Here is a 27,429-nt window from a genome sequence, read left to right on the forward strand (position 1 = left end):
AAGCAAGTTAAATAGATATATCTTTATTAGATTTAATTGCATCAGTTGTAAGATATATTTGGATACACGATGCTACAGCTAAAACAAACAAAATGTACAACATGATGAGGTAAATGCATCCTGTATAGAAACTGCCCTCCCTGAGCATGCCTTTAACACAAGCTCTAGTCCATGCAGTTACATTCACTTATTCGTCGTCTGTGATTGTTGCTGTCCTGCAACTAAACCATTACAAAATTGTAATATTCTACAGCAACATCCACAGAAACAAAGGCAACTAGCCCGAAAGTCACGTTGCACAACTAAGGCCCAATCCTACCCAAGTCCTCAGCCTTATGTTCAAAGGGTAGCAGTCAAGTGTGATGACCAGTCAAAGGGGAGCACTCATCTAGCCCAATGACTGGGCGAATGGTGGCAGTCATCAAGCTCGATGATTGCTACTGGTCAAGAAGCTAATTCAAAGCGTAGGGGTCGTCATTAGAAGGGTAGCAGTCATCAAGCTAGATTGTAGGTATCGTCCTCGAGCTGGATGACTGCTACTCTTTGATACCTAAAAGAAACTAAAATGGTAGACTATAACTAAAGAACAACTGTATTGGGCCTTTTCCACTGAGACAATAATGTATATAAAAATATGCTAAACAGGCAGCATAAAGGAAAGCAGCACAAACATCTAACGTACCACTAAAGGGTCAAGAGGCCTCATTAAATTACAGTTTTTTGACTTTAAAAAAAGAAAGTTACAAAGTCACAAGTCAATGTAGAGAAATGTGTTAATTTCTAAAGCTGGAGTGCTGTTTTGATGATTTGAGTTTTCTGAAGGGAAAAACTTATCCAGCTTATCCACTGAGATTTTAATTACTTCTCCTGAGGGGAAAAACCTTTATTCTGCCTTCGAATCTGTTTTTAAAGACTCTGACTAGCCAATCACAAACTTTACAGATTGAGTTCAGACTATTACAAAGATCCAGACACTGAAATTGTGTGGGGAGAAAAAATTTAAATCAGCTTTAAACCAGAGCTATAAACCAGCCTCATAGTCCTAGGAGCAACTGATTGGCTGGTCAGTGTTCCTCAAGAGCTATAGTAGCGCAGTTTAATTGTATGAGATCTCTCTTCGCAAAACGACAAAAAAAGATCATTTTTGAAGCCCAGAGCATGTTTTCTAAAACCAAATCAAAGGGTTTCTTTATTGATTGTCACCTGTAATCAAACAAAAGTGTAAACACAAAAATTATAAAATCTGGAAGACAAGACCAAGACACAAGCAAAGACAGTTGTGTGGAAGCATGTTTCTGCTGCCCAGCTCCAGCAATAACCTTCAACATCATCGAGGTTAGAAACTTAAAGGCCCTGCTTTGATACAAATCACATCCAGAAAAGTAAGCACGAAGCTACATCCTGCAGTTAGTTAGCTTAGGTTAAAATGGAGAAACAGCCATTTTTATTTCAAGTTCTCTGTTTCCAGAAATAAATATTCCACTCCTTTTCTCCATTGACGTTTCAGAAAAGTTTTAAGCCTTGAACCAACCAGCAACAAGATAAATCGTGACCATAAACAGATTTTATTTAATCTACTAAATAAATAAATAAACAAAAAAAAGCTAAGGTACGGGGTCTGGGACTTCTGTAGTCCTTTTCGACTCTGTTTGTAAGTGTTCTTACTACAGGCCTCATTCACGCATTCACTGTGTCTAAGTGCTTTTAACCTAGCATTCTCCCTCATGGATGCACTGGGGGCAACTCAGTGTTCTGTTTCTTGCCCAAAGATACTTTAACATGAACACTAGAGAAACCCGGAGTTGAACCACTGACCTTCCAATTAGTAGATGACCCGCTTCTGTGTACATAATAACTTTTAACAGTGAAAGAACTACTCATCCAATAATACAATCAAATCCCAGATTCCATAGCAACCGACTTCCAGCCTTCTAGAATTTAGTGTTTGTAGTTTGTATTGTGCGTGTGCAGTCGAGTATAGCCAAGTTATCGATGTGGCACAGTGCTACGTTCCTGACTGCAATCGCCACTCGTCCACTCTGATGTTTGTGGGTTTACACATTTCCTAGGTCAATGTCATCCAACAGCAACTTCCACCAATCAGAGAGGCCGCTGTTTCAGTTAAGGATTGCGGGAAGAGTAGTTCTTCTCCCTTATATTATAAATAATACATTAATGTTTTTTGTCACATACCATCATTTTACAGTTTTGAGCTTGTAGTGAGTCTGTTTTTGGTGAGTACAATTTTTTGGTCCATAGTTAAAATACTTCTAAAGAATATGGATGAGATTTTCAATTCAGGATCTGTTAATAAGTTGTAGATGTTTTCCAAAATATGCAGGTAGCATACCTGTTAGTGCTGCCCAGCTAACAGCAGAAATCATCTTCAGGCATTGATGTAAATGAGCTGGGGTGTAATTTGCTGATTATGCATGTTAAATTTTCTTCTGTTTGCAATGAGTTGTAGTTAACGCACTTTGTGATTACACTGTCCAGTCGGCATTTCCATAAAGAGCACGGAGCAATTATCAACCTAATGGTCGCCATTTAGGCTACAGAGTGGGATGAGGCGTTTATCCATAGTAAACTGTTGTCTTCGGTGTGACTGCCATTTTGGAGGGATGCTGCTGTAGCGTCAGTCACATAGGCCTAGAAACCAGTCAGCAACCATCTGGCAACCATCTGTATTTTCACCAACCTAATGACAAGTGGCTGTTTGCAAAGAGGTATATAGGGTACAGGACCAAAGACCTCTGTGATTGCCGTTCCCTGGTCTTTATGCTAACCTAAGCTAACCGTCTGTTGGCTGTAGCTTCATATTGATCAGATACACTCGAGTGGTGTCACTTCTCTCATCATGACGACTGAGAAAAAAAGGAAAAAAGCAAGTTGTTTCCTAAAACGTTAAACTATCTCAATCGATAAAATGAACGCAGAATCAACACTTATCTAAAAACTGACACGTTTGCCTTTTCCTGTAAAGCTGCACAAACCTAAAACGTAAGCTTCATTTTCATTTCTAATACAGAAGCGGATTCAGGCCTCACTCCTGAACATCGAGCTTTTAATCCGTTGCATAATAACGACAATCTACCATCAGAAGATCCAGAAAACTAAACTTATAACAGAGAATGTGTTATAAATGAGGCCTCTGAGATCTACATTCAGCAAATTAAATATGTCTCATATCAGTATTTACACAATGTTTGGATGGTGCTTCTCCGAGCGATGACAGTCTGTCGTGAAGGCCTCCCATTGGTGCTCCAAGAGGAGGGGTGTTGCTTGTGGATCCAGGTGGGGTGGTGAGCATGCGTTGAGTTGTTTATGGTCGTCTGCAACAGGAGGCAAATCTCTGAGACTGTCTTACATCCAGTTTATGTGTAATTGATTTATTTGTTAACCGCCCCCTGGTGGTAGCCATGTGTAAGACAAGCAAAGGAAATTCTATTTCTTAAAATGGAAAAGAGATTTTTTGCACTCACAGGATTATGTTGCTGTTGTGGGTTCAGTTGTTATGAATATCAACACCTCCGGCTCTGATGGAGCTGCAGATCGGGGAGGACAGTGGATGATGTCCGGGCCGGATAGGCTTCGCTGAAAACACAAAAAAAGGAACATCTTGATCCATTGCCTGATCTATCTTTCTCCCAGGGATCCATATTCAGGTCTGTTTTTTATCCAGTGTTTTATTTTTTGTTTGTTTGTTTCAAGTTTAAAACAGTTCAGATATTTCAATTTTTCTGGTTGAAATATGAACTGGAAAAGCTACTCTCACAGGGATTGAATCTTTCCCCTGGCTGCCCTTCCCTGAGTATGGTTCTCCCGGAAGTCACTTCCTGTTAAAATGGAGTTCTTCCTCACCTTAGTCACCAAATGTTGCACACAGGGTATCATCTGTACTATGAAACAGGTTTAACACAGCAGCCTCACTTGGGCTGACTACAGTCCCTCTCAGACAAATTGGCAAATTTTGCAAATATTTGAGTGAGACTGCCAACATGTTGCAATCAATCAGAGTCAGATTGTGCTGATAAGCATCTATCTGCAATAGGGTTATAAAAGCACCAACAGCAACAAGCGCATCAGTGTCCAGGCCACAGAAACAATCCTGCCAATCAGCATATTCTCAGCAAAACCACTTTAAATTGCTACGCAAACTCTTTAGCATACAGATGGTCATTTATATGTATAGCAGTTATCTAGAAACATTATCACTCATTTGGAAATGTATTTGTGTCCAGGTTCAGCTACATTGCTGGTGGCAGGTTTAACCCCAGTGTGAACCGGTCCTCTTGTTCCGACAGCTGTCACATTAGCACATCTGCTTCAGTGGAATAATAAATGGAAGTAAAACCTCACCGATCTGTGCAGAGTATCCCCTCCTGGCCATGTTCTTGGCCCGCACGGCCTCTTTGATGCGGTCCACCTCCTGCTGGTAGCGCTTGCGGTCCCTCATGGCGTTCTCCTTGGCCTCCTTCAAGGCGTTCTCCAGCGCTTTGACTCGCTCGGCCGTGGCTCGCAGACGCTTCTCCAGCTTGGGCAGTTCGCAGCGAAGGTCTGCGTTGTCCCGGACCAGCTGAGGGCGGCAGCATGAAGTTACTGAGCATCATTTTTATTGTACTGTATCTCACAGCGCTCAGCATTTCTGTTTGATAATAATTTTATGGATTCAGCCTCTGTATAGCAACCGTACCTGTTTGTGGACCTTAGTCAGCTGCTCCAAATTGTTCTCCAAGAATGAGATTTTCTGTTTCTGTGCAATGTTGCTGAGTCCCTCCTCACAGTCAAGCTCTGCACTCTTATAATAGAGGAAAATTACACCAAACTACATTAAACGACCAGTCTTATGTGTCAACAGTAAAAAGATCTACCTTCTTAACCCGTGCAGTGAGGTCCTGGACGAAGAGTTTGCGCAGGTTGTGCAGCGTTTGCAGCTCTTTGGCCTGAGTGAACAAGAAAGGAGTGAAAGCTGGAAGTTAGACCCACATAATAGCTCTAGGATTTACATTCTGCCACAGGTTTCTTCCTTTTTAAAGTGAGTTCTTCCTCCCCACTGTCGCCAAGTATTTGCTCATAGGGAATCATCAGACTGTTGGGTTTTTCTTTTTAATTCAGTTCAGTTGAATTCATTTGTATGTAAATACTGTTAAATTAAATTGAACTGAATTAAAGATGTCATCAGGTTTATTCTACCATCTGTCAAACCTAGGGTGAAACCTGAAAAAGCCATGGTCATGTGAAGTGGGTGTTTTGAACGGCACTTCAGATCAGTGCTTCATAAGCTCGACACAGCGTCGAAACATCAGTATCCAGCTTCCCATCCCTACTCAGGGTATTCAATTAAATTCTGTTTCATTTATACAGCATCAAATCACAGCCGTTTCCTTGAGGCTCGATCACTGAAACTCCCCTTTTTATCTAAATGTAAGAAAAAGAAGTGCACTTTCAACCGTAAGAAATCTGTCCGCAAGACTCTTTGGGATGAAGTTGTAAACTGCCGGATCAATGAGATGCACTATACTAACAACATTTCTTTAATCCTCCGACTTGCCTCCATTCTCATAAAATATATTACAAAGCACTGTTTTTGAGCAAGCCTGCATTGGTGCAGACTTCCAGCAGTGCAGTTTCTTTGCTTTGCTATGTGACTAAACAGACATCTAAGGTTAGAAGAGCTGTGACTTCAAAGGTGAGAGTGGTTATGGGGCCATCACTGAGTCTCACCACAGTCTCCTCCAGACCCTTCAGGTCCTCTCGGGCCTGCTCCCTTTGTTCATTCAGCAGCCTGTACAGAAAACAGAGCAATAATCAAACCATGTGACACTTTTATTGGCTGAAATTAGCTCTAAGATGCTTGTGTTCACCTACACGAGCCTCTCCAGCTTTGCATTCTTCTCCTGCTCCTCCGCCTTCAGTTTGTCGTAATCCGACATGAGTCGCTCCTGCTCCAGTAACAGCCCCTGATTTAGACTGAGAGGGAGAAACTGTTTTAATAAATACGCTCTCTAGTTTCAGAAAATGTGGTTTGGAATCGAAGCATGTTTAGTTGGAGGGTCTAAAGTTGCAGGCTGAGACCTTGAAAGTCACTTTCTAGTCATGTTAACTCTTCTTTTGAAGCAGAAGCCGACTTTGAACCCAGATCTTTGATCGCTTTCAGGCAGCAGCTCCTCGCTCGCACTTGCTCTCTGAGCTGCTTCTTCTCCCCAGCAGTCCCCCTTTGAAGACAACCTGAGTGGAAATCCCTACTCTGAGGGCTGAGGGGAATTTTAAAATGGGTATATGTGTGTATCTGCTCGTGGCCTGAGCTCGTCAGAAAAGATCAGAATTTGTGTAGAATGGGTTCTACACAAATCTTTAAAACCTGAGCACATCTGTGGGTTTCCCTGTGAAATCTGTGAAATTTCCCATCGTCTCCCCCCTGCTGTGCCGTTACATCCTCAGAGTTGGTTTGTGTGGGTCAATGTGTGCGTTTCCTGATGTTTTCTCACTCTCTGAGCTCGTCCAGCATCCTCTGTTTGTCTTCGATCTCATCCCGTAGGCGGCTGAGCTGCTTCTGATGAGCCTCCCTGTGGTTCTCCAGCTGCTCCTCCAGCGTTTTCTGAAGACATAAAAACACATTAGAACCGAGGTTGGCAACATTATTCCCTCAGAGGATGCTGAACAGAAACATGACGCACTAAAATAACCCTACGATAATCCCAAATCCATGATCCAAAGTACAAGAGCTTCCTGTTAGAAGCTGCTTGGTTTTCTGGGTCAGTCTAAGGTACTTAAATACTGGATAAACCTATGACATGGACCGTGTTAGACCGTGTTAGGTTTAACACTTTAAATCAGGCTACTTGGAAGGGTCTCAGCTTATTGCAGAGACGATGCAGTCAAGCTGGTCTTAGGGAGTGCCTGAATCAAGAATCTAGAACAATCTACAAGTATGTGAGGGTCTTGCTCAAGGAGTGAGTGACAGATGGACTCGTGACACATCTGTACTCATGTGGAGACTCTACCGGCCCACTGTAGTGAGGACAGAACTGAGTGTGAACACCAAACAGATACTACTAGTTACAGTAACTACTAGTTAACAACTAGTTACTGGATCTCCTGCCTTTAATCTGATCACAGTGCAGACCCGGATCACTGCATGAAGAAAAGCTCGGCTCATTTTACTCTTTATGGACAAATGTCTTGAATCAACCCTCATTTTTTACGCTTTACTTCTGTGTGTTCTTGAGCAACAGTTCTCCAGGCTTTCTGAAGCTCTTTCAAAGGTTTTATTTGGACACTGGCTGCTTTTTCACTCATTTGCAGTCCAGTCCTTGTACCTGATCATCTTTAGAGGCATTTTTCAGGCTGTATTTCAGCCAGTGGTGGTGGAGACCTTGTTAAAATTAACAACTATGAAAACAGAAAAGTACCATTAGATTTTGATACACCATGCAAAATCATCTGGAAAGCATATGATTGTCAACAGTTTCATTTTTCAGCGTGACAATGATCCCAAACACATTCTTAATTCAGTAAGAACACACAGTGGTGGTCTGTTGAATCCAGACCTCAACATTATTGAAGCAGTGTGGGATCATGTTGACAGAGAACAGAACAAAAAATGGAGAAACATCCAAAGAAGAGCTTTGAATGTCCTTCAAGAAGCCTGGAGAACTATTCCTGAAGACTACTTAACGAAACAACACGAAAGCTGCCTAAGAGAGTTCAGACTGTGCTGAAGAATAAAAGTGGTCATCTGGCTAGTTCCAGATTTTAAAATTTTGTAAAAATCAAAATCAAACTTTGAGCTGTGTTTTTTTACCTTGATGTCATCGTCTCCGTCCGCTCTGCAGATGTCCTCCTTCTCCTTTTCCTCATGCATTTTCTCTAAAGACAAAATAATTATGCTGTGTCAGAAACTGAAGGCAAAGACCGAATTTACTCACAAAGCTAAACTCTCAAACTTCACACTGTGAGATATTTTACTGAAAGACAATATAAATCAAATCTGATGAAATAGACAAAAGACTTCCCACCGTGGGTCAAACCATAGACTCACAGACTCAAACACATCCAAAGACAAACCCTCACCTTTATAGCGTAGTTACCCAGCCCACCCTTTTTGTGAAATTCATCTTAATCGTTAAGGTATTCAGAAAAAAAAACTCTGACGTGCAAGACTCTATCACATCCATCTCCTGCCAAACCACCTTCCATCAGACGAGTACAGGCGACGTTCCTCTTCCACAAAAGCAAAAAGCAAATGTGGGCATCAAGATAGTGTAATGATCCTTGGAACGCATGATTCCCAAACACAGTGCACACGTTATACACATGTGATATTTGACTTATGTGGATGCAGCGGTTAAAGAAGGCCTCAAAGGTTCAGAATGGCAGATTAATGCACATTACTGGCAATTTTTTCTTATGTGCTGCAGACTGACTGCATGGACACATTTGCTCAGTAATAATAAAATAACAAAATCCCACGGCCCACTTATACCTTCATGTGATGCGTTCATGGTGCAGATGCAAATAAAGTCGTAGTTGTGATACTTCAGTATCTAGCTAGTGATAGAGCGGCAGATAATAATCATCATCATTATCATTATCATTATTATTATTATCATTATTAAGTAATTATTTTCATCACACAGCACTGATGCACCTGATCATAAGGTCCCCCTGCCTGCCAGATCCCACTTTATCCCCTGTGGTGATACTCAGACATAATATACTGGCCACTCGTGCTCAAAGCACCCTCATGTTGTAAGATACAGTGTCGTCTGGTCCTAATCTATGTGATATTCCAGTGATGGATAAAGTTCACTGAGAGTTCAAATTAAAGACCTTCCAGTGCTTTGTGTGTAACTGAGGTATAAAGAAAACCTAAAAAACACACTGATTAAATAATGGTTATTGAATCAGTAACAACTAAAAGGTTAAAGTGGTGTCTCGTACATTAGGAACATCTTTTTCTTTGTTGTTTCAGAGTTTTTCTTTTTTCAGGGTGGGATGACATGTCAGCTGTGCTCATACTGCCTGTGTAAATTAGTCTGGTTTTTAAGAGTCCGTGGAGGTTTCTAGGACTGACCTTGAGCGTGCAGTTTGGCGAGCTCTTCGGTGAGAGCGTCCTGACTCTCCTCCAGCTGCCTTTTCTTCTGCTCCATGTTCTGCATGTAGTCGGTCAGAGACTTTATCTTGGCCTGATGCTGCAGGGACAGCAACACGTGATTGACACTTTACCAAACTCCAGGAGAACTCGGTTAGCGTGACAACGTCAGGTGACACTTACCTGGGAGATGAGCAGCTGACAGGACGCCAGCTCCTTCTCGTTGGCCTGGATCTTGCGGTGGGCGTCGGCCTGGGCGCTCTCCAGCTGCTTGCTGCGGTTGACCAAAGACTTGACCTCGGACTTCATCTTGCTGATGTAGAGGCGAGCGACGGTGAACTCCTCCTCCAGCGCCGAGCCGTTCCCCTTCATCTCTGAGCACTGAGAGGGAGGCAGGACGAGCCGGGTTAAAGGGTCGTGTGTCTGTTTCAGGTAAGGTTGGTAAGGTTTTTGTCATGTGCACGTGGGGCCTCACCGCAGCCGTCTTGACATCGCTGGTGCCGATGATGGCACCGATGTCACTGAGGTCTCTCAGCAGAAGGTTGAGGACCTCGGCAGCACGCTTTCTCTGCAGGCCATTCAGCTCCTGCAGCTGACTCACCTCCCTCTCAAGCACCGACAGCAGCGCCTGAGGACGCCGCCGCAAAGACAGCCTGTCAGCATGCCTCTGCATCGCTGCACTTCATGTGTAATCTAGTAGGATTCAGAAACGTCACGACTCACCGTCTTGTGCTGCAGCTTCTCGGTCAGCTGCGCGTTGGCTTGGTTTCGCTCCTCCACCTCTTGGCTCTTCTGGTCGTAGTTAACTGCCAGCTCCTCCAGGGCCTGAAGCACCTCCTTCACCTCCTCCTTGGCTAGCTCGTTCTCCGTCTGCAGCCGGCACAGCTCCTCCTGGATCTTATCATAGTCGCGTCGTGTTGATGCCAGCAGCTGCACAGATAAAAAAACAAAAACGTGTCAGAGGAAATAAGCAGGCATGCTGTATCATTACTATTAACCGTCATGAGCTGGGAGACAAACCTCTTCTTGATCCATCATCTGCTCCTTGAGTTTCTCCGCCAGCTGACTGTGTTGGTTAATTTCGTCATCCTGTCAATAAAAAATTTCAGGAATTGTTTAAATAATGAGGGCAGTATGTGTACATGTAATCCCTATGAGCCCAAAGCTCAGGCTTCGGACTGATCAAACACTCTTGGCTCTGTGGTTCATCATATAGGTATATATCAGCCCTATGTCACATATATGGTGAACCACCTGCAATTCAAATCTATTTTTTATGGGTTTTATGCAGCCAATCAGAAGAAAGGGGAAGGAGCTAGAACACTTTATTTCAGACAGAAGATGAATAAAACCCATCCTGAGATAAATGACAATTATTTTTACATCTTATTCATGCAAAGCTACTGTAGTGGAGATGGAGCATGAAATAAGCAAACCAGGTACCCTGTAAGTCTGTGCTGTATGTGACATGTTTACAATAAACCAGCTTCAGCCTCGTCCTGTTGCTCACCTTGTCATCCAGCTGTTTGTACAGGTTCCTTACGTCCTCCTCGTACTTCCTCCTCTCGTCACCGGAGACGGAGACACCTCCTCCGGCTGGCAGCAGGTTGTCGATGATGGCAGTGTTGTCGTACGGCTCGCCGCTTCTCTGATCTTTAGAGCTCTGCTGCTCCTCCTCAGGAACGTTCTCCCCTGTGATAGGAACTCACTTGTTAGATATTCTACTCGTGCATCCATTATATACACACATGTTATTGTGACGACGTTTTAAACACTCTGATCGTGCCGTATGTTGTGGTGTGGTGTCACATCGAGTAGCACTATAGTTGTTACATTATGCCTCAGTGCGTCGCACAATACAATCTTAATTTTGTGGAAGAATTCTTAAACCACGATGTTAAAAGTGTAAATACTGTAATAAGTGTAATAACTACGTCTCAGTTTACGCATTTTGAAGTAACAAACCACAGTTAAAACCAAGCTGAGAAACTAAAAGAGACTTGATGCTCAAGCAGGCTTCATAAATGAAGTGGGAAGAAGGGTTCATCTCTCTGAAAAGAACACGGCAGCATAGCTGAGGGTCTGCAAAGATGCATCTGAACAAACCACAAATTCTTTTGGATGTTAGAGACTAAAGTGGAGATGTTTTACTGTAATGCACAAAACCAAATTAATCGTCTGCAACGTGCATGTAGGGTGGTAAATCCTGGCAGCAGTCCTTTAACGTAAAAGGAACAATTGTTGTCTTGCAGTCAAGATAACACCAGGATACTGTAGTTTATCAAAGTAAATTAGATAAGTTATATTCAGATAATTAAAGTAAACCTGATGTATTTCCTGGAACATCAGGTTTGGGGGCTGGCTACGTTTGTAAGCCAGCACACAACTTACTATCATCATTACTATTATTTTTTACAATTACAATTCCTTCAGGAGAAAACTGCATCAGTTATACTGCACTGAGTGAAATCATGCTGGCTTCACCAGTGTTTGTGTGATTATTGATTTTCTAACTGTGGGTTTGGTGATAAAAGCCAGCAGCTAATGAGGAGATGGAGCAGAGGACAGACTGAAGGAGGCGGAGAGCTGCTTCCTTTTAAACGGCAGGGCAGGAAGCCAGCGGCTGACTCAAACCACAAACACTGTATCAGCATAATGTGTGTGTATGTGTGTGTGAGAGTGCTGCATTTACATGTCAGGAGCTTTGGATGCTGCAGCTGAGCTGATTTGATGCTAAGGAGGGGGAGTGTTATCAGCATCCACAGGGGAATTAAACATAAAAAAGCAACAATGGCCACAGAAAGAAAGGGGAGGAGGGGGGTGAAGGCAGGGAGGCATTAAAGCAAAGAAAGGACTGAGAGGAGGAGGAGGAGTGGTTACTATGCAACAAAGATGGGGGGAAAAAAAGGGCGAGGATGCTGTGAAGGAGACCTTGCAGTCTCAGCAGAGAGGGAGGAAGTGTGGTGTGGAAACACACATGGGCAGCGTGGCGTCCTTCATGGTGGATTTACACAGAATCTACAACATTCGGGCAGAACAAGGCGTGAGCCGATCAGACCCCACACATTATCACAGCGCCAGATTCATCTGAGCAGTAATTACATGTGATTTCCAGACGTCACAGACTGAGCATGTGCATACACAGCTACCTAAAATAAAACCAGAGCCTGTGAGGTTAATGACACTCGAGTTTCTCAGGCCGCCGCCCACTTTTTTTCTTTGATTTCTGCTTGTTGGCATGCATGGAGAAAAAAACATTTTCTGTGTGTGTGTCACAGAGAGCATCTGACTCTCAAAGGTCAAAGGTCAAAGTCTCCTAAAAACAAAGTAGCAGCTACTAGTACACACCACTACTGCACTATTTAATCATCAGCAATTCATTTTAATCTCTGCTAGATTTCTTCCTGTTAAATAGGGTCTTTTTCTTCTCACTGTCGCCAAATGCTTACTCACAGGGTGGGTGTCGGCTGACTGCTGAGGTTTTCTCTGTATTATTTGAGGGTCTTAACCTTTCAGTATAGATTATAAAGCACCTTAAGAGAACTGTTGTTGTGATTTGGCGCTATATAAATGAAACTCATTTTAAATGACCGTTCAAACGGTTTTAGAAAAAAGAGAAGATGAGTTTTACGGGAATATTCGGTGTATCTCTGTATAGCAAAGCATTCACAAATTCTGAACACAGAAAAATCAGCAACTCCTAGATTTTACTATATGCATTTCACAGTTTGAGCTAGAGAGGAAATTTAAATGGTTCATGTATGATGAGAATTATTTTGTAATTTTACAGCCAAATATGACAAAATAAGTCCAGACAGCCTGTATGATACTCGGGTGATAAAGTGTCAAGGCTTTACAACTTTTTGAAGCAGATGATGCTCCAGATTGGAGAGCAACAGCTCCTACAGACCAATCCAATCTCAGGAAAATAGTGTCACCACTCGTCAGATCCTTCAGACCTCGGTGCACAGATAGGAGAAATAACCAGACAAGCGGTGAACGAGTAGCCGCGCTCTGCTTAGGTATTCACATGTTAAGATGTAAGAAAAGGAGGCTGCTGCTGCTGATCCACTTTGATTGCTTTGTGTTGTGAGTCATTAGAAACATCCATCCATTCTCCTCCATTTATCCAGAGTCAGGTCACAGTGGCAGCAGGGCTTTCCAGACGTCCTTTCCTCATCAACACCAGATGAAATATTTAATAACTCCAGAGACTTCTGGGTCTATCGAGGGTCTCTTCCCAGGTGGTACGTCTCCACCAGTCGAGGACGACGTTGGATGGGGTGCTCTAACATCCCCTTTTTCTGGTTGTTTCTCATGTTGAGACGTCTCAAATAGAAGGTGTTGAGCATTTTTTTCCTGCCTGGTATAAGTTCAGCCTTCAATTTTAAAGTGTGCCCAAAGTCCTTACAGGTCTGGGTAAACCAATCTATCAGGCCTTGGAGGTCCCACTGTCAAGGGAAATCATGGCACCTAAGGCATACTTTAGGAGCGTAGGGAGCGTAGTCACTACCCAGAGCTCATGACTATCGTTGAGGGCTGGAGTGTGGATCACTCGCCTGCTAAATCAAAAACTCTCTCTTGGCTCTGTCTCCACCACGACTGTCCATCCCACCCTTCGTCCACCTTCCCATCACACATTCACCAAAGCAGTTGCTTTCAAACTAGGGCCTCTTTATTAGCTTCCTTGGTAAACATCTCAGGCTGAGGGCTGTTAATCAGGACATCTGATGCGTAACTCTGTAATAAGTCCCACCAAGCAGGAACCGTGCAACAGAAGGTGGGTTCCCTCTGAAATATCATTTATTTAAAGGTATAGAAATGAGTGCATAGGAAGCAGAAAGACAGCACGTTAACTATTCATAACTTACTGTGGAGCTGTAAGATACAACAACGATGTATGGTTGTCACAAAAACCCCAGCATCCCACTGCGTAACCACCGATCAACACTCAGGAGCTCACAGCAGCTGTTTCCTTTAATTGGCCCTTGCAGGCCGCTTTAATCTCACCGTTTCTCCAGCGGTTGAGTTCGGCCTCCAGCCTCTGGATGATACTCTTCAGGTTCTTGTTCTTCTCCTTCTCCTTCTCGTATTTCTTCTTCCACTCCTCGGCCGTCAGCTCCAGGTTCACAGACACTGTGTTCTTGATGGTCTTCGCTCTGAGCGGACACAGACAGTAAGCATTAGCCTTTTAATTAATCTCATCGTGCTTAATTGTTAGACTTCTTCTCTGGAATTTATTGAGAGTTTGTTCCAGCTCATTGAGTTAATATAGTAATCAAATCAAAATACTGAACTGCACTTTAAGTGTCGTTCATTTTACAGTAATGGACAGGGGTTTAAACATCCGTTTAAAGTGTTTGATTCAGCAGGTTAAATCAAGGAAAACAAATAATCTGGTGACTTATTTGTCATTTTTCCTGCTGCACAGCTACACAGGATCTCAGGCTTCCCCTGCCCACCCAATGTCAAGTCAACCCCTGATTACAACGATTAAAAGCAACATTTTCGGGTTTATTTTCCACTACTTAGTTTCTACTTCTTTAAAAATCATCTGCTGAAAACAAGAGCTTACAAAAAAAGCCACATATGCAGGAATCTGATCATCTGAGCATGCAAGTTGGCAACATTAAGCATGATCAGATGAAAGTAGCAGGAGCATCCAAGAGTTTATGCCTTTTTTCCCTTTTCGCTGCAGGTAAGCATGTTTTTGCTGTTTTAGTGGAATTAAAGCAACACATTTTACAGCTGTTTCTGAGCGTGTTTTCACCTTACCACCTAATACAGTCGCTTCCACATGCTATATGTGTGAGTCTGCTTTCTCCCAGAGGACCCCCCCCCCTCTCGATCTTTCCTCTCACGATGGAAATCTCCTAATTAATTGAATTTCCTCTTAGCAGAGGGCAGATGGTTGCACAGTAATCAGTCTCTGTGACACTGCTCAGTCTGAACTCACTGATCAAGGCTCAGTGGATTTCAGCTCGATTTTTAAAATAAATGATTACATCGCTGCGGTCGAGGATCTTTACAGACGCGTCAGTTTTATGAAACTGTATCATCTAAAGAAGTGAAGCAGATGAATGAAATGTGCTTCAGAATGAAGTGTGAGGAAAAAAACTGTGTAGAAAATAGAAAATGTTAATTATTCTCAGTTTTACATGACGTGAAAACAAGAAGGCGGCAGTGTCGGAGTCTATAAATAAGAATAAACCCAGATGCACAGCGGGAATCTCAGAGCCATCTGTTTGCTAGTTTGCACCAAATGAGTCACCGTGTACCTTTGCAGATGGACTGGATACACTGATACTCTCCCACAAACACAAACAGCAACTCTGTGTTTGATTCAAAACTGATTTTAGACTAATGTTTGATTTGCCTGATTAGCTTTTTCTTTTGTAATTATTAAGTTTAAGTTAAGTAAGTTTTTCGTTTGCAGAAATGCAAAGCGTTCGTCTTGTAGCCATTTGAGGATCCAGTTTCCTGCTTCATAACAGCTGTATGTGAGGAAATGTTTATATAACTTCAGTCAGACTTATAACAGTCAGAGTTTCTTGTCATTTTTTAGGTGGTCTCGAGCAACAGTTCTCCAGGCTTTCTGAACATCTTTGGCTGCTTTTTTAACTCATTTTCAGTCTAATCATAATTTGCTCCAATTTCTTTGGTTGAATCTGTGAAAAATACTAAAGATAACAGTTTGACAGACATAAACTAGTATTTTTGGACCAACAAGGTGATTCCCAGAGAGCTATTAGCTAAAAACTTGACATATATGAGCAGTGTGTGCAGTGTGGCCTTAAAAAATTTGAGGAAACTGGACAAAAGAAGAAGTGAGACAAAAAGTATCTGAAAGTGCTGTGGCGGACGTGGTTCCACTGCACAGGAGTAGTGGTGCAGTGGGTTCGGAGGGCAGTACCAGGGAAGGGGCGGGGTAGCCTCCCATTTCAGCCAGTGGTGTTGGAGGTCTTTGATGAACATAGCTATGAAGGAGGAAACCATTTTTTTTAAATCTTTTTTTTGGCTGTTTTCTGTTCCTCTGTTAAAAATATGAGGTGGTTGTGGTTACTTCAGATGAAACTGTATATGGTGGTGCGTAAAATCTTAGCTGTTTAAAGGATGAAAGACTCCTTTTTAAAATTTCTGTTGTTTTTTTATGTAGTTTGGGAGTTAATTATGGAAAAAATGGAGAAAAGAAAGTAAAAAACTCTGCCCTGTTTTGGCACTGAGTACATTAGACAGAGGAGCTCGCAGATACCTCTGTCCAAACATGAGTGTGGACTTGGTCTCGGCCTCGTTGTAGATGGACGGTGAGCAGCAGATGATGATGGTGGTGCGACAGTTCCCTCCCAAAGAGTCCTGCAGGATCCGGGTCATCTTACTGTCTCTGTACGGCACGTGGGTTTTCTGAAGAAAAGAAAACACAGCTGTGCTGAGGTTTTCTAATATCACGTACTTCTTCACTTACATAAGAAACAGAACTGGGATGGACTTACGGTGCCCTCAGCCAGAGCTGAGATGACGTTTCCCAGCGCTGAGAGGGATTTGTTGATGTTCTTTGCCTCGTCCAGCACCGCCCCCTCAGCTCCCGTCTTGCTCACCTGTCCAAACAGTGATCGAGCAGGTTATCCATCAGCTTTACAGCTCAGGAAAGTCTCAAAGCAAACACTAACGACACGTTTCTGATCTCGCTTGGACCAACCTTCTCGCTGCCAGCCAGGTCGACCAGGTAGAGCTTCCCGGACAGCTTCTTCTCCGTCTCTATGTTTTCCTGCTTTATGTTGATGAGGAAGATGCTGTGGCTGCGAGAGCTGTGCTCGTTCATGTCTACAAAATTAACCAAAAAGTCATTATAACTGCAGAAAAGGAACCAGAAAAGGCTTTTTATCTTCTTTTAAGATTTCAGGTGAAAATAAAACATTTAAATCTAGATATTGAGGTGTTTCTGCCTCCTTAAGAAGTTTCAGGAGCTGTGCTAAAGTCCTGACTTTTAGGGCTTTGCCGCTGACTTGATCCATATTAAGAGGTTAAAGGACCTTTTGTGTTTAAGTCTAACTGCTTATTTTTATTCTGGGACTCCATACGAATAGTTTTGAACGATTTCCAGCTTTCAACGATCCTAATGTAGCCGCTAAGTTTGAAGCAGGCTTTAAGCACAGCCTCCTCCCACCACCCCAGTTCTGCTTGAAATGACTAATGACAAGAGATGAGACAGCCTACAGGGACGAGCGGAGCGAACGTGTCCATCAACACAAAGGAAGAAGGTCATCATCGACTTCAGGGAGAATAAAACTGCCCCTAACCTCCTCAATATTAAAGGTGACTGTATGGCGAAGGTTTCCTCTTTCAAATTTTGGGGCAAGCAGCTGCTGATGCTGTACAGCTCCACCACAGAGTGTCTGTGTGGATAGACCAGCTGCTCTACAGTATGAACCAAAATCTGAGGAATGTCTCAGCAACTTGTCGAATCTATGCCGATTCACGACAGCTCTGAAGGCAACAAAAGGTCCCAACATGGTACAGGCAAGGTGTATCTAATAAAGTGGTAGAAATGAATACCAGGAAACCTTTTAAAACTCTGAAAAATGTGCCGCTTTTGAAGCAGACACATAAAAATACGTACTGGTCACTGCCACATGCCGATTGGATTTGCCCTCATCGATGACGTCCATCACCTCCTCCGGACTGGACACAAAACGCTCAGTGCAGCCCTGAAAAAGAGAATCATGACCTGCAGCAGCCAGTGTGGACATGAGCATCGATTACAGGATAAAGAAAAGCCTGAAAAATCGCTGTTTTAATGTTTTTAGGTGTTGGAAATCTGCACAGATGAATAAAACGCTAACTGAATCATTCGCTCATCTAAAATTAAACATTAGCTGAGTTGAGGCTCCGGCTCAGGCACACGGGGAGATTAAATATATAAATCTCTTTACTTCTTAACAAATGAAAAGCTAAACCTGCAGGATCCTCATGCAGGAAACACATGACTGTGTCACAGCTCTCGCTCAGCTCACTAACCTTCACATAGGGCACTCTGTTCTTGTCTTCGTGGACGGCGAGGTTCGTCTTCGACACTTCAGACAGAACAAAGATCCAAATCGCATCACGTTGGTTTTAAAAGTCACATTTTAAGAAAAACAGACTGCTGAGTGCTTCAGATAAACAGCCTCTCTTACCGTCCAGCAGGTCTCGGATCTTGTCCAGGTAGATTTCAAAATAAGAGACCTGCATAGAGAAACGCATCTGTCTCACAAATCTGAAAACCTTTAATTCATCGCCCTGAACATGTTAGATTTAAGGTCTTTACTGCACCTTAAACCCAATCATTTACCTTTTATTTCACATCAAAAAGGTATTCTTTGGTTGTGTGTGTGCTTTTCCTTTCACGGACTTTGTTAACAAACGTCTCAGAGACGGCCACAGGCTACAGGTCTCCAGTGCAGGGGCTCACACCTGACATTTAGTTCATTTTTTCAGGAGGTAAACTGTGAACGACTCCTGTTCTCACCTTGATGTGGAACTCGAGGTTCTCGTCCATCGAGTAGATGTGGTCGAAGATGTCGCGGGCGATGCGAGGGATGATTCCCATCAGCTGCGGGTCATGCAGTTTGCCCTGAACACAACAACAGTCATGTGTTATATTACAGTGATGCAGTTTTTGCAGTCTTTTTCTCCCTTTGATAATTTTGTGTGTAATGTGGCTCTTTAATGCTGCCATATGTTGGGGGTGGTAAATACATTAGAGGGTTTCCTAGGCAACAAGAGCCTGAAACGTCCGCTGGTGACTATTTTCTCGTTCTCGTTTCTCTTTCCTCTTAGCTCCCCAAACAGTTCCAGCATGTTGCCGTGTTTCTTCCTGTTATAAACGGGGGGTTCTTTTTCCCCACAGTCCCCAACTGCTTGCTCACAGAGGATGTTGCGAAATAAAGCATGTTGAGTTGACTGTTGTCATGACCTGGTGCTATATGATTTAAACTGATTTTCATTGTTATTAGCTGAACAGGAGTGTTACAAAGAGAGTGCATCCTCTGTCAGTTCTAAGGTTTCACGTAGCAGGACAGTTTTAAAGTTTTAAAATGAGGTAAATGCAACCTGAGATGAACAACAACACACGATATTGCCGTCATGTGTCGTGTTATTTTTTTGATTTAACAAAAACTGAACCAAGAACCTGTGAAAGTCCACCTCATGATTTTGTAGCTTTAGCAGCAATAACTTGAAGTCGTGGTTTTCTGTGCGGCTTTATCACACTCTCACATCACGCTGGAGGAATTCTGGCCCACTCTTCTCTACAGAGTTGCTCAGGTAACTGAGGTTGGCGGGCATTTATGTATGCACAGCATTTTAGTCAGGTTGAGGTCTGGACTTGGACTTTGACTGGAGCATTGCAGAAGTTTTATTCTTTTCTTTTTCAGTCATTCTGTTGTAGATTTGCTGCTGTGCTTGAGATCATCGTTGTTACCCAGTTTGAGCCAAGCTTGAGCTGTCAAAAAAGACGGCCTGACATCTTACTCTAGAATATTTCGGTATCGAGACAAATTCATGGTCGACTCAATGGCTGCAAGGTGCCCAGGTCCTGTGGCTGCAAAGCCCAATTTTAAAGCCTTTTTAAATGAAGGAAATTTAAAAAAGACACATCTGGGTTCAGAGGTGGACTTAAAGAGGGTGAAGCAGAGATCAGATCAGACAATTAAAACCAGGCTTTAGGATTAGACTCCGAGCTGAAGTTACACTGGTGACATGACGAAACGACGAAGCGCTCCTCTGACTATTTTCTAATAATAATCATTAAATTTCACTCCTTTAAAGCACACGCTGAGTTGGACGTGATGATTAAGGCTTTTCCAAGACGTTAACCTTACCAGCTTTTGATTCCTCGAATCCTACCCCTTGCACGAGCCTGAGTGGGTTTCCTGTTGGGAGTAAGCCTGTTACACAATGCCCGCTGTGCTCTAATCCTCCAACTGTTTGAAAGTTCCAAATAAAAGTCACCGCACGTCTTTACACAAAGGGCTATAGAGAGTATTTGCTGTCACTTTGATAGCTTTTAGTCATCTTTATGTAAAAAAGCTGTAACTTTAAAGGAATGGAGCCCCTCTGCAGCTGACATCTGGTCACAAGTGAACATCTCAGGCTTTAAGAGCACGCGTGATCTAACAAGCGTCTCACCTCCATGGTGTGGGTCTTCCCGGAGGACGTCTGCCCGTAGGCAAAGATGGTCCCATTGTAGCCGCCCAGCACATCTGGAGTAACACAAAGACACAAGGGTGCAACAACATCAGCATGTCTGAACCCCGCGAACGAATCTATGACACAGTCCAGCCCGCTTCTCCGGTAAATGAGCACTAAACCTTCACAGTTATAAACACTAGCGCATCCATCTACTGATGCTACCTGCAGAGATTTTTCAGAGGTTATACTAGAAACCAGTAACTGTACGCTGGGTTGAAGGACATCTCAACTCCTAAATTGCATCTAGAGGAGAAAGGAGGCTGGAAGAGAAGGACGCACAGGTGTGTCCTGTGCAGAAGTGCTTTTACCTTCAGTGTGTAGGAGATGTGGAGTGATCAGGATGGACAGGATTAGAAATGAGTGCATCAGAGGGACAGCTCGGGGTTTGGAGACAAAGTTAGAGAGGTAAGTGAAGGTTTGAGCATGTGCAGAAGAGGGAAAACCCATATGATAGACGAAGGATGCTAAAGATGGAGCTGCCAGGCAGGAAGGAAAGAAGGAAATTCATGGATTCGTGGCAAACTGCTGGAACATATAAACCCTGGAGGGAGGAGACATTTTTAAACAGCTGGCCTATGAATACAACTCTAACATATTGCATGTACATATGCATACATAATCTAATAATAATGATGTAGTTTTACTAGGTAAAAATTAATGTCAGCCCCCCAAAAATCCAGCATCAGCCACGCTGCTCTGGCAAACACTCATTTCCATGGCTCCATTATGTAAAGCAACAAGGATGAAGAGCAGATTAAGTCCGTATGCAGATGTTGGATAGATGACGGTTACATAAAGAGCTATGCTTCCTCAGTTTAAAGCTTCTTACCTTTCACTATCTGTTTGGCACACTGGTCGTACACTTGCTCCTGCGTCGTGTTGGGAGGCAGCACGCGGTCGAACATGTACGGTTTGCCCTGATTCACAATGACAAAGACAAAAACACACAGCGACAGGGTTCAGAGTCATCGCAGCACCAAACACCCAACACAGCTGTTCCCAGTCGCCCGTGATGTTTAAAACATGATTCACGACACTGTATCAATAACCAGATAAGGGGGGTTTGGCACGAAGATTCAAACACTCTGGGAAAAAGGGAAAAGGATACAAACATGGATACAAAGCTCCGCCTACTCGGTTTGCTTTGCTTTGAATTCTTTGTGAATGTACACCCACCAGTCACTTTATTAGGTACACTCGTTTAACTCTCGTTAGCTCAAACATTTAAGAGTCTCTGATGGGTCTCAATTTCTGCTGCAGCATTCAGATGGTAGGGTCACAATCTGAAAGCATGGATCCAACCTGCCATTGCATCAGCCCTTCACACTGCCGATTGTGGCGTAATGGTGTGGGCGGATATTTTCTTGGCACACTTTGGCACGATGTTTCCAGCAACATGTTGAATCTGTGCCATAAAGACTTAAAGCAGCTCTTAAGGAAAAAGGAGGCCCGATCCTGTACAACCAAGGTGTACCTAATAAAGTGTCTGTTGAGTGCATGAGTTTGGGCTTCTTTTGATGTTTTATTGTTGTTCCTGTTGTCGTTGGATTTCTGGGTTCCTGTGTTCTACGCTCTCTTTACTGTAACCTTTATTTCCTGCATCACGTCTTTGAAACGAGTGGTGATTTTTCACTTTTGGATGTCGTGTTTCTGTCAATAAGCTTCCACAGTGTTTCCCCAGCTGTTCCTCCCTGAGTCTTCCTCTCATTTATATACTTATACTTATAAACGTCCTTATTAAATGTTGATATTCACGCCTGGATTAATCTCCTTTGATTATTTCCTGTTTTTCCTTCGTCTCCTGTGTTAGACTGGCTGGTGCCGACTATCCTCACCTGTGTCTCAGGTCCTCATTGTTTAAATAGTCCTGTTTCACCAATCAAAATGCTGATGGAGTTATTTTTCTATACCTGCTGCAAAGGACAAAGAAACTGAACTTCTCCAGTTTATGGACAAAAAAAGATGGTACTTGTAGGTGCCTCATTAGAGGATGTTTCTGTGGACATGCGTGATTGGTTGCTTTGGATTTTGGATTCAGAGCTTTAAACTATCAGTTTTCATCCTCTCTCTCCTTCTCTGTGCAGCTCGGAAATAGGTGAAGCTGGGCCAGAAATCTCTACCGTTTCTTCAAAATGCTCCAGTAACTGCCATCCATCATTCATCCAGCTCCTGACTCCTGCTCTCAGGGGAAAAGCCTCATTGCCGCTGCAAAAACGCCGCTCTCAGCACTTGGAGGCAGCGGCAGCAGCACTCCGAGCCCCCAAAATAAAGCAGAGAAACCCCTGACACAGACAGTATCGGGGTGTGTTTGTCGGTAATGTGCTTCTGCTCTGCTGATTGATGGCACGAGGCGGGGGTGTGCAAGTTTAACCTGACGGAGGAGAAAGTGTTGCTGGGCGATTAAAGCAACTGCACGGATAACGCAGGGCTGCTGATGGAGGTGACACATCTTCATCTTCAGTCACCGCTCAGCCTGCTGCAGATTTTACAGAAAAATTCCCCTTGTTTTTTTAAGATGGTAGGGTCACAGAGAAAGCACAAATCTGATGTAATCTGATGTAAAAAGAAAAACTATCCATTTTTGTACAAATAAATAAGAATTTCCCATGAGGTACAGGCTCATTAAGAATAAAAAGAACATGTTTTTAGAGGTCCTGTACAAAATAAACAGGAGCGTTTCTGAAGCGTCAGAGCATCAGGTGATTGAGGTCGGATTTCTAATAAGAGATCTGAACTGTTCACATTTATCGAGGGAACACTTGACCATCACAGCATGACTCGCACTCAGTTAAACTCCAGGGATGCCACTGTGTCTTGTTAGGAAGCAGAAACCAGTGTGGGTCCATTTCAGCAGTGACAGCAGGTGCAATGGAGAGACTGATTCACCCCAGCTTGCACAGGTAGTCCAGCTCCTCCACCAGAGTGTGGAGGTCAGACGGACAGTGCTGAAGAAGCAGGGGGAGCGCTCCTAGAGCCCTACGAAATGACCCCCACCTTACTCCTCGACTACATGTTTCACCAAAAACTATCAGAAACAGACTCTGTGAGGGTGGTGCGAGGCCCTGACATCCTGTAGTGGGACATGTGCTCACAGCCCAGCGACGTCTGAACGTGCAGGTCCACCTGTGAGGCCTTTAGAAATGAGAGCAGACTCATACTGAGCACGTGTGACAGACGTGGAAAAGGGTGGAGATGCCTCCAACACCATGCAGCAGGACAGGTTTGGCAGTGGGTCAGTGATGAATAACCTTCATCACCTGCATAAGGTCAGGTTGTAACATTAATTCACCCTGCGACTAATGGAGTAATTGTTCTGTAATTAAATGGAATTTCAATGTATTTTATTTTAAATTATTATGCAATTACATTTACCTACAAATACTTAAAGGTGATAATTATTCTGTAATTACCGCGTTATTTCCTGGCAATTTAACAGAAAAGCCAACAATATTTGCACACCTTATATCATAAGTATGCTGTACTTTTTGAGGGGCAGGCCATATAATGCATATTATACTATATATTATATTAAACAGTACTTACATTTACTTTAAACATACTTAAAATTACACATGCGGTACTTAAATAGACTCAAAAGCACTTAAAAATGACTGATGTGATAATTACATTTACTTAAAAGTACCAAAAATTACTTATGCAGCATTTAAAAGAACTTAAAATTACTCAGATAGTACTGAATCTACTTAGTTTTTCCTGTAAAAACCTGATTTGATACACATGTATTCTAATGTGCCTACCTTTAAATATTTGTGTGTAAATATAATTACATTATAATTTCAAATAACATACTGAATCACACACTTAGCAGCAGGCTGTATTATAAAGTGGCTTTTGAAGGAGGCCCGGTCTATGCTGGCTTACGTCTGGCTATAGATACAGTATAGGCCTACCAACACGTAGGACCAGTAGACTCCCAGCTGCCACTGGTCTTTTAAATACCTCACTATGTATTTAATTTTGTGTGATTTCTGCTGACTGTACAACAAATAAAGATATCCTTGATTGTCTGCAGAGGAGGGCCATAAAGTCCCCCACATGCACCCACTAGATTCCTACTGATGGGTGTAGGCAGTTCCCACAGAGATGAATCCAACTGAGAACCACTGAGATGTTACACATGAGTGCATCAGACAGTTTAGATCAGTTATAATAACATAAGTAACATCATACGGGTGTAAAGAGGCAGTCTTTATAGTAAATAAATATTTCCACGCTGCTGTAATGCTCCTCTGTACCACCAAAGACTTACTGCATATTTGGCATTAGGTAGAGGTGGATGGATCAATCCATATATCGACAGTATCGATACCAACGCTAGCGCAATAGGATGCTCCTCTGTTACTTCTATCCTCTAAGTTCAGTATGACGCCCACTGATTCATATTAAATTATTTATACATATTTTTTTGTAAAAAAAACAAAAAACAAAACAAAAAAACTCAAATATGCACTATGAAAAATGTCTTAACCTTTTTTATTTCTATTTTAGTTATAGCCCAGAGTACATATAGTACAAAATGTTTAAGTTAAAAAAGTATCGGTATTAGTATCGGTAATACTGGCCCTGTATTGATTTGGTATCGATCACAACGAAATTTGCAGTATGGCTCAGCACTCGTGTCTGGTCTGCAGGTGTCTTTTCCTTTAAATCACTGGGCGCGCACACATACGCGCGCGCACACACACAGGTAAACAGCATTGAGGTGACAGCAGTGAGTGTGCAGACTTGCCGTTATGACCACGGTGTCGTCCTCTTTGAATTTGGGGATGTATTTGTCTCCTCGGATGATTTCGGCCTCGTTCAGGGGCCTGAAGCGGCACATCACTCTCACCCCGCACTCCGCCGCGTCTGCCATGGCTCCTGCTGCTCCTCCTGCCACTGTTTACACCGCCCCCTCTGTCCGGTGGTGCCCAAAGGGAGGTTTCGGGACCTCCAGTGGGGCCTGGATGGTTTTGTCTGCTTCCCTCTGTAGCTAGTCGAGGATTTTCCTGTTCTAAAGGAGTCTCACATCTGTGTTCAGAGGAATTCAGCAGTAGGAAAGTTCCTCCAGCTTTTTAGCCGATGCGCAGGGCGTCCTTCATCTGAGCCTCCTCCGCTGCGCCATGGCCAAAGCGGACAAACCGCAGCGCTGCGTCCCGGATTGGAGCTCGGACTGCGGTGTAGCTTACAGGCCTCCTCCCCCCGCGGCGGTGGCACCGACAGCCGCGCGGAAACGTGGCGTTTTTACCAGTTTGTCAGCGGCGGAGGACTGAGCGGGGAGCTGTCCGCTCTGCAGAGACACCGAGTCCGGGGAGGGTGCGCGCGCACACAGCCGCATCGTCCTTTACCGGTGATCGGGGCGCGCGCTCGCACGATTCCGAGGCGCGTGCCTTCACCTCACATCAGCACCACCATCACTGAGTTAGTCACATGCACGAGCACTCAATCTGCTCTAATTTTCTATGAATCTTCATATTTCTCCATATTTAAATCAAGTTTATTGTATTTTACTTGAGTTTTTTAAAATATATAGTACAAATAAGTATTACATCTCCTATATTTTAGGCAAATTAGAATATTTAATAAAATACATTTTATATAACTTTTATTTTCGTTATTATCTATCTGTATCTTTGGAAATGTAAACATTTTAGCTGCAGATAACACTGGCTAATCATTAGCTTAAATTACTGTTTAGATATAGCTAACTGTATACATTTAATAAATATTTTAATCCTTTATAAGCTAATATAGATGTAGAATAAAGGTAAACCAGCAATTTGGTCCTCTAAAAAGAACTTATTTTTTTTTAAAAATAGTAATTTCTTTCCCAACTGGCCGGTGTCGGTTCAACAAGCATCTAAAGTAATTCCAGTTTAGCTAACATTAGCCTTACACAGATGATAAAAATCAGAATTGAGAAAGCAACCTTTCCTACCTAGCTAGATAATCATTACCTCAACTTTACATTTTTTATAAATATATGTTCATACTTCATAAGCTAATATGAATATAGAATAAAAGGTAATCAACTTTTTTCTTGAACTGTAATATATATGTATATATATATATACACACACACATATATATATTTAAGATTTTTTTTTCCAATTAACTAGTAAATAATTTGACAAAGGTACAAGCTAGTCATAGGTAAAGCTAACAATAGGCTTCACACAGGTTCAAATTTAAGCAAGCAACCATGTCTGACTAAATAGCTATTGCTAATCATTACTTAAAGAATAATTGTATAATCTTAAAATAAATACTTTAATCCTTTATATGTTAATATAGCTATAGAATAAAGTAGGGGAATCAAACATAAGGTCCGGGCGTCCGAATCAGCCTGGCAAAGACTCCAAACATGGCTTTGGAAAATGTTGAGGAAGAAATAGATTTTCTTTTTACTTTTAACAATATTTTCTCAAGTTTAAGAGCTTTTGCTCCATTCATGCTGCACCAAAATAATTAAGTAATAGAAACACAATTAAATGACATTACAGTCCCCGTTTTGGTTTTTTAGTAAGAAAAAACGTTTGTTGTGAAATAACAAAAATCTTTGTTCTGCTGACAGATGTTTTAATGTTGTCTAATCTAGATTTGAACAGTGTCCAAGTTAGTAAAAGCTAATATTTATTTCCTTCTTAAGAACTCCTCTGAAGCTTTTGATTATATTTCAACTTTATGTAGTATTCCCCACGTGAAAAATGTGACTAAATGTTCTGTGACTACTTTGAAAAACATAAACATTTAATCCACATTTAATAAAAAAGGAGGTCTAGGGCTGCTGAGTAGGTCTACTAGCTAGATGTTTTTCAAGCAAAAGGGCTTTTTGTGTGTGTGGATTTAGGTAAATTTGGGGGGAATTTGAAGAGTGACAAACAGCAGATATTTAAAGAGTAATATTTAACATTAATGATAAAAACCCTGCATATAAGTGTGCTTTCCTGCTTTTCCACTAGAGGCCAGTGTACAACAAGCTTTAAACTAGACTCGTGGTTTTACTCCAAACTTTCTCAATAAATTCCCTTAGAAATATTTAATAACAAACCTTGGGGGGAAAAAAGCACCCAACCTCCACAAAAAGGCATAAAAATGCACAACAA

At 42.5% G+C, this 27,429-nt stretch overlaps 1 protein-coding gene across 1 annotated transcript; it reads right to left on the bottom strand.

Annotated features, from left to right (window-relative positions):
• Positions 1-7: 7 nt before the first annotated feature.
• LOC100710319 (kinesin heavy chain) lies at positions 8-25,675 on the bottom strand. Its single transcript, XM_005452333.4, has 26 exons — positions 25,074-25,675; positions 21,153-21,240; positions 20,261-20,334; positions 18,600-18,704; positions 18,268-18,316; positions 18,110-18,165; positions 17,712-17,799; positions 16,791-16,915; positions 16,585-16,689; positions 16,347-16,495; positions 14,105-14,253; positions 10,605-10,786; positions 10,115-10,183; positions 9,818-10,024; positions 9,570-9,722; positions 9,278-9,475; positions 9,077-9,194; positions 7,805-7,869; positions 6,489-6,598; positions 5,869-5,970; positions 5,725-5,785; positions 4,872-4,943; positions 4,694-4,798; positions 4,360-4,576; positions 3,483-3,594; positions 8-3,332 (listed from the first exon to the last, which is right to left on the bottom strand). The coding sequence occupies exons 1-25, from the start codon at positions 25,197-25,199 to the stop codon at positions 3,506-3,508; spliced, it is 2,862 nt and encodes a 953-aa protein (XP_005452390.1). The 5' UTR covers positions 25,200-25,675; the 3' UTR covers positions 8-3,332; positions 3,483-3,505.
• Between the last annotated feature and the right edge of the window lie 1,754 nt (positions 25,676-27,429).

This window comes from Oreochromis niloticus, linkage group LG23 (assembly GCF_001858045.2).
Source record: "Oreochromis niloticus isolate F11D_XX linkage group LG23, O_niloticus_UMD_NMBU, whole genome shotgun sequence".
In the NCBI taxonomy this organism is placed as follows: Eukaryota; Metazoa; Chordata; class Actinopteri; order Cichliformes; family Cichlidae; genus Oreochromis; species Oreochromis niloticus.

Bases quoted from the DNA above. Each gene is read 5' to 3' on its own strand.
- LOC100710319 (XM_005452333.4), bottom strand. From the start codon at position 25,199: ATGGCAGACGCGGCGGAGTGCGGGGTGAGAGTGATGTGCCGCTTCAGG. The intron at 18,166-18,267 runs GTAAGAGAGGCT...TTCTGTCTGAAG, and splicing joins GATCCGAGACCTGCTGGACG to TGTCGAAGACGAACCTCGCC. The intron at 17,800-18,109 runs GTTAGTGAGCTG...TCTCTTTTTCAG, and splicing joins ACAGAGTGCCCTATGTGAAG to GGCTGCACTGAGCGTTTTGT.